The sequence below is a fragment of the Hevea brasiliensis genome, chromosome 17 (genome assembly GCF_030052815.1).
Source record: "Hevea brasiliensis isolate MT/VB/25A 57/8 chromosome 17, ASM3005281v1, whole genome shotgun sequence".
In the NCBI taxonomy this organism is placed as follows: Eukaryota; Viridiplantae; Streptophyta; class Magnoliopsida; order Malpighiales; family Euphorbiaceae; genus Hevea; species Hevea brasiliensis.
In genome coordinates this window covers 13,372,509-13,386,781 of record NC_079509.1, presented here as the reverse complement: position 1 = coordinate 13,386,781, position 14,273 = coordinate 13,372,509, and the positions used below count along the sequence as shown (strand labels likewise).

The following is a 14,273-nucleotide window of genomic DNA, read 5'->3' as shown; positions in this document are numbered from 1 at the left end:
TATTTTTAAATTTAAAAAATAATATTTTATATAATTATTAATTATAATATTAGAAAATAATTATATTAATTATATTTATTGTATATCATTAATTTTATAAATTTAAAAATTAATTTTTTGCATAGTTATTAAATATGTATTGAATCAAAGATATTTTTATTTTTAAAAAATTAATATTTATTTATAATTAATTATGACTTTTGGGAATCTAATCATATCATTAAATATTGAAAGTTTATCGTATATTAATACTGTGAATTTAAGTATTTAAAAATTTTTAAATTTTTGCATTATTTTATTTTTGAAGGAAATTTTTCATTTTAATATTTTTTTATATTTTGATTGAATTAATTAAGATTTTTTAAGTTTAAAAATCAATATTTAAAATTTTAATTATTACATTATTTATAGTATTGCTTTGAACTTTAGAGATTTTATATTCTATCCCTAATTATAAATGCTTATAAAGTATTATTATATGATTGGGATTCTTTTATTGTGAATACTTTTTACAAAAAATTATTTAATATAATTTTACGAATTTATCTCATCTCTAGTGTCTTGAATGAATTGCAATACAATTTATAGAAAAAAAAGCATACATTTTTATTTTTATTTAAGTAATTGTGTTAATAAAAAAATGAAATAAAACATAAAACATAAAATAAGATAAAACTGAAAAATGAATAAATAAAAATTCTTTGAACAACTCAAAGTATAGGGAAAGATCATAAAAGACTTAACAAAAGTACTAAATGTCTTATTTAATAATAAAAAAAAGTTCTATATCTGTTATATTTGATTCTATTTTATATTCAATTTTGATAATATACTTTCATTAAAAATGCTCCAAATCACTCTCGGACTCCTAGACCTAGGGGTGGCCACGGTTCAGGAACCGCCGGTTACGGTTCCTGAACCGCCGGTTCAGGTTCAATGAAATCATGAACCTGAACCAAACCGTCATGGGACGGTTCGGAAGACGGTTCTTGAACCGCCGATTCCGGTTCGAGCCCCGGTTTAAAACGGTTTAAAGGACGGTTCAAAAAATGACAATTCAAGACGGTTTGAAAGCGATTTAGGAGCGGTTTAAGAGCAACTTAAAGGAAAAAATTATTGAAAAATTTTATTAATTTAGAATTTAAGTTATATTTGTAAAAATATTTTAATTTTTCTTAGAAATCTTTCAATCAAAATAAAATAAGAAAAATAAGAATAAAAATAACTTATTTTTAAGAAAAATTTAATAAGCAAAGACTTGAACTTATTAAAAAACTAGAGATAAAACTAATTTAAAAAAAAATGGAAAAAGGTCCATAAACTTAATTTTACCTATGTATCCCTTTAGGATTTAGAGGAATCAAAATTTTCAGTTATAAGTTGAGAGAAGGGAGATTGAGGTGGTTTGGTCATATGAAGCATAGACATAGGAAAGCTCCAATTAGACAAGTAGAGCATATTGGGTTGAGGATATAATGAAAATAATAGGTAGACCTAAACCTACTTAGAGGAGAATAGTACAATATGACCTAGAAGCATTACACATTTCCGAGGATTTAACCCAAAATCGTTTAGAGTGGAGAAAGAATCCATATAGCCGACTCCAATAAATTTTTGGGATAAAAGCTTAGTTGAATTGAGTATTATGCCCTTTTTAAAAAAATTATATGATAATAATTAAAAAAATATAAAAGAAAAAAAAATCAAAATAGAGGGTATTGAAAATTTTATTGAAGATATAAAATAATAACAGAGTAATTGAGATAGTATTAAAAATTTCAGTGAGTATAAAAATAATAAAGTAGGGGAATTGTGACAGTACTGAGAATTAAAAGGAGTTTAGAAAATAATTATTTAGAAAATTTGAGAGAAATTGAAAGAGTATTAAGAATTAAAGAGAGTGTAGAGAATTAATGATATATATATATATATATATATATATATGAATTAGTAGTAGAATGAAGTATTTATTGAATTTTTTGTATTTAAATCGCCGGTTTGGTCCGGTTGAAAATCGTCGATTCAATCCGGTTCGGAATCGCCGGTTCACGGTTTCTAAAAATTATGAACCTGAACCAAACCGTCGAAGGACGGTTTCAGTCCGGTTTGAAGCCGGTTCCGATTTTGACCGGTTTCGGTCCGGTTTTGACCGAAACGGTTTTGGTTCGGTTCCGGTTCGAAACCGAACCGTGGCCACCCCTACCTAGACCTCCTCAAATTTGGAAATCCCTTGCTCTCAATTATGTAAAATGAAATGTTGACACAACTGTTTTTGGTAAGCTTGGCCCTGCTGGTATTAGCGGAGTTCTCAGGAACTCCAATGGAAATTTTCTCCGTATCTTCTCGGGGCCGTGTGGTGTATGTGACTCAAATGAGGCTGGGGTTTGGACAATAAAGAGAGCACTGCAATTATCTGTTGGACTTATTATTGAAAATGTAACACCCTAAATTTTTAAATAATAATTTTATATGTAAATATTAATATTTTATATTATTAAATATTTTGAGAATTTATTTGAAATTTTCTGAATTTTAAAAATCAAGTTTGATTTTCTTAAAAAAAGAAATTTCATTAATTTTTAGAAATTAATTTAAAGACCATGTGACAAATTTAAAAATATATTTAGACTCCACGAATTTTTTGAGTTTTCTATAAAATTTTCAGAATTTTTGGGCCTCGTTTTTAGTCCCAAAGCAGAGTAAAAAATTTAATTTTGGATATCCTGAATCGAACTAGTCGAATCGAACCTAATCAGATCGGACCGGTTTCTCTTCTATTTCTTCCTCCTTCTCCCGCACTCCCGACGTCCCTCCTCTCTCTCCCTTTTCTCTCTCCTCCTCCCTCCTCCTTGCTGGCCTCTGCCTCTCCTCCCCTCCCCAGCCCGCCAATGACCTCCAAGCCCCCTTCCCTGCCACCGACCGCCCTCCAAACCGCCGAAAAAGGCCAAATCTGGCCAATCCGACCACCAATCGAATCGAGTCTTCTCAAACACTTTCTACTCCTCGAGAGATTTCTATAGACACTAAGATCACAAATTTTCATCAAGCGGATTGTCCAATTTAAGTCCGAGAAGTTAAGCTTACTACGGGCTTTGGGGGCCCTATGCTGATCCAAGTCCTAGTGTCGGTCTAACCCATAGTTTAGGTCGTGATAAAGTTAATATCAAAACTTAGGCTCCAGATTCTTGGGAAGTATATGTTTAAGCCTTTAAGAAGAGTTTTGTTAGCAGGTCACATGCAGAGTATAGGATCCATGTTCGTCCTTGCACTGTCATCCTTGCATCTAGTTTCTGCTTTATGTACCTGTATGTGAGAATGCACTATAAAGATGTCGAGTATACTGTTTTGAATTTTTGTGGGCTAATGCTGCTAAATTTTAGAAAAATGCGTAGAAGTAAAAGAGCTGCCACAGTGCCAGAACAGGAAGTGCTAGACGAGGTGTTGGCACAAGGTGAGGCACCTGCCCCAAGAAGATGGGGTAGGAGACCTAGAGCTGGTCAAGTAGAAGAGCAGTAGCCACCAGTTCAAGAACAGTCTTTCATGGCCAAGGTCCTATGGATCCAATGGCAGCTACTTTAGCTAGTCTATAGAGCACCATTGATATGATGACACAATATATGGTCCGTCCTCCACAACAATAGCAGCCCGTAGTACAAAGAGTGAAACTGTATAAGCAGATTATAAATTCAAGAAATTAGTGCCGAGTACTTATGATACTACGGATGATGCCTACCGGTTTCTAGACTCTTGCAGACAGGCAAGGATGGAGTTGCAATTAATTGATAGGATATTAATAGAATGTGTGCAGCATGTATTAGGGTCCATGCCTAGACAGTGGATGTCAGATCATGTGCTTCCTCGCATTGAGGGGCTATAATGGACATAGTTTGTTGAGCTATTCATTAATAGATTTGTGCCAGAGAGTTTTAGAGATCAAAAGCAGTGGCCCTTTAAGGCCTTAAGACATAATGGTAGGTCTGCAGATGAGTATGCTTCTGAATTTCTAGAGCTGAACAGGTATGCCCCAACAATAGTGGCTATAGAAAACATGAAAGTGAAAAGGTTTCTGAAGGGACTGGATAGAAAGTATGCAAACCTGGCTATATTGTCAGATCAACCATTTGATGTAGCAGTGGATAGGGCTGGCAAATTGAAATTAGGTACATGAGAGATGATGGGAATATAGCAAAGAAAAATAGGACTGAAGGGTCATCCAGTTACCCACAGATGCACACCATAGGTGGCAGCCAGAGCCACCATAGTGGAAGGATTAGAGGGAATAAGAAAACAGGCCACAAACATAGAACCAGAGGATTTAGGCCAAGTTATGGTTCAAGCAGCGGTCAGAGTTTAGGCTATAGTAGTTCTAGATCTGTTTCAGGGTCCTCCTTGGCGCCATGTACACACACTTGGGGCCTTGTTTAATGAGCTCTGGTGGATGCTTCAGATGTGGCCAATAGGGACACTTTGCCAAGGAATGTCCCATGTTCAGCGAGCACTTGATGGGGTCACAAGGTTCTGTTTGTAATATGCCCTGTCAGATGCATCGTGGCACATCCAGTATGGCGAGCAGTCAGTACAGTAGCCAACAGGGCCGTGGATAGGGAGGATGTAGATTTGGAGGTAGATCTGGAGGCAGAAGTGAACTTCAGGGTTCTGCAGTTCAAGGCAGGGGCCAGGCTCGGGTTTTCACTTTGACTCATCAGGATTCCCAAGCTTCAAATGCAGTTGTGGTAGGTATTATTCAAGACTGTTCTTTTGAGGCATGTGTTTTGATAGATTCGAGTGCTACACACTCTTTTGTTTTCCCTGTTTTTACCCTGAGGTTGGGTAGGAATCCTACAGCCCTAGAGTGTCCCTTGTCTGTAGCTACCCCTCTTAGTGACAATGTCGATGTAGACATGATTTTTTTGGGTAGTCCAATCGTAGTGGATGTGAAGATTCTCCCAGCAGATTTGATTCCTTTGCCAAGGATGGATTTTGACACAATCTTGGGGGTGGATTGGTTGTTAACTTATTATGCCACCCTAGATTGCAGAAATAAAAAGGTGTATTTCCATATACCTGGAATAAAAGAGTTCAGCTTCGATGGTGATAGAAGCGTGGCATTGTACAACTTAGTGTCAGCTATTAGCGCCAGAAAGATGTTGAGGCACGAATGTCAGGGATATTTGGTATTAGTAAGGAACACATCTATTGAAGGTGTCAATGTAGGGGATGTTCCTGTGATCAGAGAATTTGTGGATGTATTTCCAGAGGAGCTTCCAGGGTTGCCACCGGAGAGGGAAATAGAGTTTTGTGTAGACATTGTACCAAGTACTAACCCCATCTCTATGCCACCTTACAGGACGGTACTAGCAAAGTTGAAGGAACTAAAGGAGCAACTACAAGAGCTTCTAGATAAGGGTTTCATCTGTCCAAGTACTTCACCCTGGCGTGCTCCTGTTTTGTTTGTAAGGATGAAGGATGGATCTCTGAGGTTGTGTATTGATTATAGATATTTGAATAAAGTGACTATTAAGAATAAATATCCACTTCCTCGGATTGATAACCTGTTTGACTAACTATAAGGAGCGAGGAACTTTTCCAAAATAGACCTGCGATCGAGTTATCACCAACTGAGAATTCGAAGTGAGGATGCGCTAAAGACTACGTTCAGGACTAGGTATGGTCATTATGAATTCCTAGTGATATCTTTTGGACTCACTAATGCACCATCAGCCTTCATGGACTTAATGAATAGGGTGTTTAGGTCGTTCCTGGATCACTTTGTCATTGTATTTATAGATGACATTTTGGTGTATTTCAAAACCAAAGAAAAGCATGTTTGGCATCTGAGGATGGTGTTGCAGACTTTGAGGGAGCACCAATTGTGTGCAAAATTTTCAAAATGTGAATTTTGACTGAAAAACATCTCATTCTTAGGATATGTGGTTTCTAGTGAAGGTATTCAAGTGGATCCCAAGAAAATTGAGGCAATAACTAACTAGCTTAGGCCCACAACAATCACTGAGGTGCAGAGTTTTCTAGGCCTGGTATGCTATTATAGGCGCTTTGTGTAGAATCTCCAGGATAGCAGCTCCCTTAACCAAGTTAACTCAAAAGAATATTCCATTCTTTTGGTCAGATAAGTGTGAAGAAAGCTTCCAGAAGCTTAAAGAATGTCTAACTACAGCCCCTGTGTTGACATTGCCTGTGAGTGGAGAAGGATATACAGTGTACTGTGATGTTGCCAGTGTTGGGTTAGGGTGTGTTTTAATGCAGCACAGAAAAGTAGTGGCTTATGCTTCAAGATAGCTAAAGAGGCACGAGCAGAACTACCCCACTTATGATCTAGAGATAGTGGCTATAGTGTTTGCATTAAAGATTTGGAGGCACTATCTCTATGGTGAAATATGTGAGATATACATTGACCATAAAAGCTTGAAGCATATTTTTCAGCTAAGGGACTTAAATCTGAGGCAAAGGAGATGGATGGAACTTCTGAAGGATTTTGATTGCACCATTCAATATCACCCTGGAAAGGCAAATATAGTTGTAGATGCTTTAAGTAGAAAATAATTGGGCAGTTTGGCGCATATAGCAACAGAAAGGAGGCCATTGATCCAGGAGTTGCATGAATTGATGGATGAAGGACTAGTCTTGGATATAGCAGATGCAGTAGCACTCTTGGCACATTTTAGGGTAAGGCTAGACCTACAGGACAGGATCAGGGTTTTCTAGCATAGGGACCCATAATTAATTACAATTATGGAAAGGGTACAGCAGGAAGAAGACTGTGAGTTTGCGTTTGGTGTAGATGGTGCTCTTGTGCAAGGCTCTCAGATATGTGTGCCAAACGTGGACAACCTTAGAGCTGAGATCATGTAAGAGGCGCACTACACACCTTATAATGTTCACCCAGGCTCCACCAAGATATACCATAATGTCAAGAATAGGTACTGATGGAATGGCATGAAGAGAGACATAACAAATTTTGTGTCCAAGTGCTTGACTTATCAAAAGTTGAAGTTTGAACATCATAGCCCATCAGGGAAGTTACAAGAGAATTCCCTTCCGGAGTGGAAATGGGAAATGATTACTATAGATTTTGTAACTGGGTTGCCTCGTACCACACATGGATATGACTCGATATGGGTGATTGTGGATCTTTTAACCAATTCAGCTCATTTCTTACTTGTACGAACCACCTACTCTGTTGCCCAATATGTTAGGATCTATATTCATGAAATAGTCAAATTACATAGAGTTTCTGCTTTCATAATATCTGATAGGGGACCCTAGTTCACGTCTCAGTTTTGGAGAAAACTGCAGGAGGCACTTGACACACAGTTAAACTTTAGTGCAGCCTTTCACCCTCAGACACTGGAGGATATGCTTCGTATGTGTGTCCTGGATTTTGGAGGTCAATGGGATGATCAGCTACTATTGGTGGAGTTTTCTTATAATAACAGCTATCATTCTAGCATCGGGATGGTACCTTGTGAGGCACTATGTGGCAAGAAGTGTAGGTCCCCTCTGTAGTGGACAAAAGTTAGAGAGGCAAAGGTACATGATGTAGACCTGGTGCAGTACACTTCAGAGATGGTCCCTTTAATTAGGGAGCGATTGAAAACAGCTTTCAGCAGGCAAAAGAGCTACACAGATCCTAGGCAAAAAGATGTAGAGTTTGCAATGGGTAACTATGTATTTCTGAAGGTTTCCCCTATGAAGGGAGTTATGAAATTTGGAAAGAAGGACAAGTTGGCACCCTGATATATAAGGCCTTTTTAGATCACAGACAGGGTGGGACTAGTTACCTACAGGCTAGAGTTACCACCATTTCATATATCCACCCAGTGTTCCGTATCTCCATACTTAGGAAGTACATTCCTAATCCTTTCCACGTGCTAAAACCTGATATAGTGGAATCGAATGAAAACTTAACCTTTGAGGAGCAGCTAGTGGCCATAGTGAACTATCAAATGAGGCAGTTAAGGTCAAAGTAGATCCCTATGATTAAGGTTTTGTGGAAGAGCCAATCAGTGGAAGAATGCACTTGGGAGTCAGAGCAGGATATGCACAGTAAGTACCCATACTTATTCAATATGCAATCTTGTATTTTTATTCTGCCTTGTGTAAAATTCAATGACAAATTTTCTGTAAGGAAGGAAGAATGTAACACTCTAAATTTTTAAATAATTATTTTATATGTAAATATTAATATTTTATTTTATTAAATATTTTGAAATTTTATTTGAAATTTTTTTAAATTTAAAAATTGGGTTTGATTTTCTTAAAATAAGAAATTTCATTAATTTTTAGAAATTAATTTAAAGACCACGTGGTAAATTTAAAAATATATTTGAACTCCACAAATTTTTTCGAGTTTTTTGTAATTTCTTCAGAATTTTTAAGCCTCGTTTTTGGTCCCAGGACAGAATAAAAAATTTAATTTTGAGTATCTTAAATCAAACCAATCAAATTGAATCAGACCAGATCGGACTGATTCCTCTTCTTTTTCTTCCTCCTCCCGCACTCCCGATGCCCCTCCTCTCTCTCTCTCTCTCTCGCTTTTCTCTCTCCTCCTACTTCCTCCTTGCCGGCCACCTCTTCCCATCCCCTCCCCAGCCCGCCGGTAACCTCCCAGCCCCCTTCCCCGCCATCGGCCACCCCCAAGATTGCTAGAAAACTCGCCAAAATCCTCCCCCTTCACTATGCAATGCTTCAACTTCCAAGGCCAAATTCGGCCGATCCAGCCACCAATCAGACCGAGTCTTGTCCCAAACACCTTCTACTCCTCGAGAACTTTCTATAGTCACCAAGATCACAAATTTTTATTGAGCGGATTGTCCAATTTTAGCCCAAAAAGTTTTAGCCCATTTTGTATTTTGGCTAAATTTCTCCCAAATCGGGAACCCCACGAAAATTTTGAGAGTACCAGCGCGCTCCACTCGATAAGAGTTTCGCAGTGATATAAATTTCAAAATTTTCAGACACTAAAAATTTAGTGAGTCCCACAGATTTCGTTGTATTTTTTCAGACTTTAACAAGCTTATTTAATTTTACAAAAATTATATTCTAACCCTTGGTAGTATGGGCTTAGCATAAATACCTTCGTTTTGAGGAAATTCGATCGATGCCCAAATCTATAATTTCAGGACGAACAGACAGGCTGTCAGAGCTATTTTAGAATCGGATTGAAATTGTGGTCCTCCCCACCATTTGCAGATGCCCCAGACGCATTCCAAGCATCAAAATTGGTATAGGTAAACCCGAACCTTATGTTTCTTCATTTATCTAGTGTCGAGTTTAGAATAAAATTTCATAAAATATTTATGGATAGCTAGAAAATTATAATTCCTTTTACATTAGCTTTATAGTCAAGGACCGTGGGGCAAAATTTTAGAAATTTTAGAACTCATTTGAATATTTTTATAAAATATTAGTTTTAGGGATTAAAACATAATTTTTCAATTTTGTGAGTATTGCCTGTTTTAGAGGGCCCAGGAGGGGCCATATGATGTTAATGGGATATGGATTAAGTTGTATGATTTAGAAGTGTTATTTGAGCCCTTTTGCAGATTGAGTAAGTCCTAAATATAGGAAAAACTCTGCCGAATTTTTGGCAAAATCTAGGCTATCTTTGACTCTTTCAAAGTTTTATTTTAAGTAAATATTGAACAGTTTGTAATGTAATTATTTAAGTTAGCCGGGTCAACTTTCCTCCTCCGCCTAGCCGCTGCAGTGACTTGTGAAGTACTGTGAGTAGATATTGATTTTACTTATAATTCAATATTATTTTGTATTCAAGGCATGTTCATTCATCACTTATAGATATATGTATATAGTTATTTGCTTGGCATGCCTTGTAGTGCATTTGTATTTGATGACATTGATGTGGTTATTGCTTTGTGGCGATCTAGAGCCGCGTGTGTGAATTGGTGTGTATAAGGATATGGGTAGGACAGGTAGACACAACTAGAGCTTGACTCGCTAGGATCCTATCCTTATTATGGGTAAGTCAGGGTAGGTACAACTCGAGTTGATCTCGCTAGCCCTCGCATTTGGATATTAAGAGAAAGTCCGACTTTGAGTTGATTTTGCTGGTAGAGGTTGGAACTAAAAAAGCTGTATAGGGAATCAACTCCTATATATATATATGTGTGTGAGTATGGATTTGACACATGGGTGTGTGAGTGCTCCAAATTGCCTTTGGTGTGATTATGACTTGACTTGTTTGAATTGTGTGAAAATGTTACATTTCATTCTTAGGGATGCACTAGACTTAGATAGTTATAGAAATTGTATGTAAAATCAATATCTTACTCGATAAGTCGAACACTCACTCCTGTTCACCATTTTTTTTACGCTACAGGAGGGCTTTTCTTTGTGACTTACCTACTTTCTTCCTCACAAGTCTACTAGTCATTGTATTTATATTTATGTTAGGGTATTGATTTAAATTCTAGAACTCCGCATGTGCTAGAAATACTTTATTGATTTGGGCTGTAAAAGATCATTAATTGAGGTTGTAAACTTAATATTATGCACATATGGTTGAATGAGATGGACATATATTTTGGATGAGGCAACTTAGCTCCCATTTGATTAAATTAATTGACTGAGAATTGTGAGGGTGAGCTGAGCTCCCCATATATATATATATTGTGATCACAAGTCGAGTGAGCTAAAACTCGCCGTCTCCAGGTTATAGCCGAACTCTGTCCGGTTGTTTTCTTAAAAATGGGCTCAAAACATGGGTTTTATAGTTGTGCTAGAAAACAGTTAGGCTTACTATGGGCTTTGAGGGCCTTATGTCGACTCAAGTCTAATGTTGGTCCGGCCCATAGTTGGTGCCATAATTGAAGTATTCCTATAATGTAGTCTCATGGATTAATGGTGAAAATGTTGATATACTATGGAGACTTTATCAAGTTCTTAATGACACTGATAATCTCAAACGAGAGATACAAAACATCTTGTTTCAACAGTTTCTCCGTGAATGCAATTCTGTAGCTGATAGCCTCGCTAAGCAAGGTGTTAATAAAAATGAGGAATTGGTTGCTTGGCTTTGATCTAAAAGACTGGATATTCCATTGCTGCTCTCCCATATTACGCTTTTTGCTATTACGAGGTGCTGCAAAATTAGTGCTTCAGTTTGTATCAATAAAATCTTATATTTTGGTGTATCCTTCTTAAATTTCCATGTTCAAACATATGAGGCATTAATGGGTGTTGCTGATATCATCTGCTTCAATCAGACTTGGAATTTATTTTTGCTTAAAATTTGGAGGCTCTATACTAAGAATTGCAATTTTCATGTGTGTTGCATTTTGGCCCCTTTACAAGCTCTTCTCCGAACTCTCTGTTAGCTACAGCAAGTCCAAATTTGCCGGGTAGCTTTCTCTTTGTTTTGATTAGTTTCTAAGTTTTCATGGGTCTTGCTTTGTAGTTAATCTTTTCACTATGTATTCATGAGGTTTTCCAGATTTTTCCACTTAACATTTCAAGTCTATGTTGGGTTTTTGGATTATCTGATATGGGTTTTAGAATGACTTGATTTGTTAAGTTTTTTCGGAATTAATAATTTTAATAAATAAAATCTTGATTTATCAAAAACAAATCTATTATTTGATTTTAAGGGTCTGTTTGGATACGGTGAGGGAAGTGTAAGTACTGAAAGGATGAGAAGAGATGAGGAAGAATAAATATGGTTATAATAAAAAAAAATCTCATGTTTGGGAAATATTGAATTAATGAAAAGGTAAGCAGAGGTAATGTGTCTTTATGTTTGGAAAGAGGTGAATGAGAGATAAATTTAAGAGAGTGAATGAATAAAAATATTCATAATTGTCAATCACTCTTTCCTCAATTTTCCTTACACCTTATAAGAAAAATTGAGATTTCAGGAGAAAGGGAGAGTAAGGCTTACCCTCACTTAACCTTACCCTCCATTAAATTACCTCTTCTCAAACAAGGGTAAAATAATTATTTATCGCTCCTTACCTTTATTTACTCATCTCTCACCCTTATCCAAACAGACTCTAAAATCCTCCCATTTTTTTAAGTAATTGGTCCAGCTTCTGAATCTAAGTAGTCTATCATGTTTTCACATTGTGGGCAGAGACACTAATACAGTTCTTGTAGGTCAAGAATGAGTACCTGAGGGACATGATTACTGCTGCAAATGAAACACCAGCCACAGAATTGAAATTGGGAAGCTGAGACAGGAAGAAGTTAATACAACCAAATATTAAGTAAGATTGCCTGATTGGTGTGCAAGTGGCGCAGGCCATCTCCATGAACTTCTTTAGACACTTCCCTCCAGTGACCATGTACACAATATCAAACCCAACTTGAACAATCAACTGCTGAGGCAGTACAATCCATGGCCCCAGTTTTGGCCCAAAAGCATGTCTACCAAGGTCGATGTAGCGATCAATGCGAGTCCCAGGAACACATTCGTGCAGCTGTATCATTTGCCACATTGTGTTCAGGGTCAAGCACCAAGATAACACCAGAACCATTGTTCCTGGACCCCTGAGAAAGGAAAAAAAGAAAAAGAAAATAACATATACAGTTTGTTTAGTAGTTTCAGTGTCTTGTTTTAATTATGCAGATATTCTTGGTTGGGTTGAGTTGCAATTGCGGTAGATATGCACCAGCCTAAGTAAGCCTTGGCAGAGGGAAGACTCAGAACAACTACACCTATCATGGCTGTGACAGTGTGGAAAGTTGAGTACCACCATTTGGCTCTGCAAGCGGGATCACCTTCCAAAAGCTGATTTCTATGTTTTTCTTGCAGCAGCCCTTATTTTTTATTTCACAAGGATGATCTCTTATAGGAGCTCATTGGGAGTCACTATCCCAACGAACTCTTGCCTCCCATAACCATAACAGCAAAGCGCTTCGCTGTGAGTTCTTTCTGTTGTTTCGTGGATGGAGTAACTAACTAGAAAACTATGTTTGTTGTGTCAAACAAACATGTACATTATCAGCAGCAATCAAGAGAGTTAAAGACACAAATTCTAGTAGCCTTAGCAAATCAGTCTACTACTTCTTAACCATATACATTTACACTTGTCTTCTGTTGAACATTTTTTTTTATAATCAATTTTCTGTTGAACATTAATTTCGGTTTCTTTATCAAATTCTCAGTTGAGTAGTAACATACCAGCCAAAGTAAATCATGACTGAGAACGTACACCTGCCCCTATATATCCAATGGCTGTGCCAACGTGAAAAGTTGTGCGCCACCATTTGGCTTGGAGAAAGGGACCTTCCTCCACCCATTTGCCAGTGTACTGATCGTGCTACCCAATCGACTGCGAGGGTTCATTGATCATCATATTTGCGTATACGGACTTTTCTTGTAAAAGTAAGTATATAATTAGTTCTTAAAAAAAAATAAAAGTATATAATTAGTGGGGTATGGTTTTCGTGCTTCACATCACATGTTCCTTTCCTTCAAATCTGGAAAAAGGGCTGTTCGCAACACAGTGCATTTGTGTATATGGACTGTTCCTTTACGTATTTTCGAATTAAATTTTTTGTAATAAAACTAAATTTCTTTGTAATAATTTTAAGGATATACATCTTTTATATTAATTCCATGAATTTAAGATTAATATTTTATAATAAAATTAAATTTTAATTAACAAGAGCATTGAAAATTTAGATAAATTATAAATATAAAATTTTAATACATATTTTACCAATGATCAAACATAATCAAATTTATTAGTTAAATATTATTTGTCAAATTTAATATCTAACTAATAAATTATAATTCAATAAATAAAAAAAAAATTGTAGAATTAGATTAAGAAATTATTTTCTAAATTAATAAGCTATTTAATAATAAAATCATAACGAAGATTACATGACATACACATCTATAAATACTTTTACACGTATTTATATAAGATTGGAATAAGTATATAAATTTATCATACAAATAATTTGTAAGTTATCATTTTATTTTATACGATTTGACACTAATATATCTCTAATATTATATTTAAACATTTCATATATGTAATTAAATACATAAAAATTACTATATGTCTGCCATTCACTAATTAAATGATTGCTTAATATAAAGGAATAATAACCATTCAGTGCTTATATTCAGTTCAAGAGAAGCCCTCTGACTCCCATCTTTTAATCCCAACGATTACTGCGTTGCAAAGCTGCATAAAGATGATCGTTTATAGACAATATCATTCATGCTACCTAAGTTATCTGAATTTCTCCACATTAAGAGACGAAATTACTAAACAAAAGATAAA

General features: G+C 36.1%; 1 protein-coding gene across 1 annotated transcript; it reads right to left on the bottom strand.

The window, feature by feature from the left end:
- Positions 1 to 12,083: 12,083 nt before the first annotated feature.
- On the bottom strand, positions 12,084 to 13,321 carry LOC131175250 (lysine histidine transporter-like 6). The gene is made up of 4 exons (XM_058138949.1): positions 13,262 to 13,321; positions 12,865 to 12,934; positions 12,645 to 12,792; positions 12,084 to 12,522 (listed from the first exon to the last, which is right to left on the bottom strand). The coding sequence occupies exons 1-4, from the start codon at positions 13,319 to 13,321 to the stop codon at positions 12,084 to 12,086; spliced, it is 717 nt and encodes a 238-aa protein (XP_057994932.1).
- Between the last annotated feature and the right edge of the window lie 952 nt (positions 13,322 to 14,273).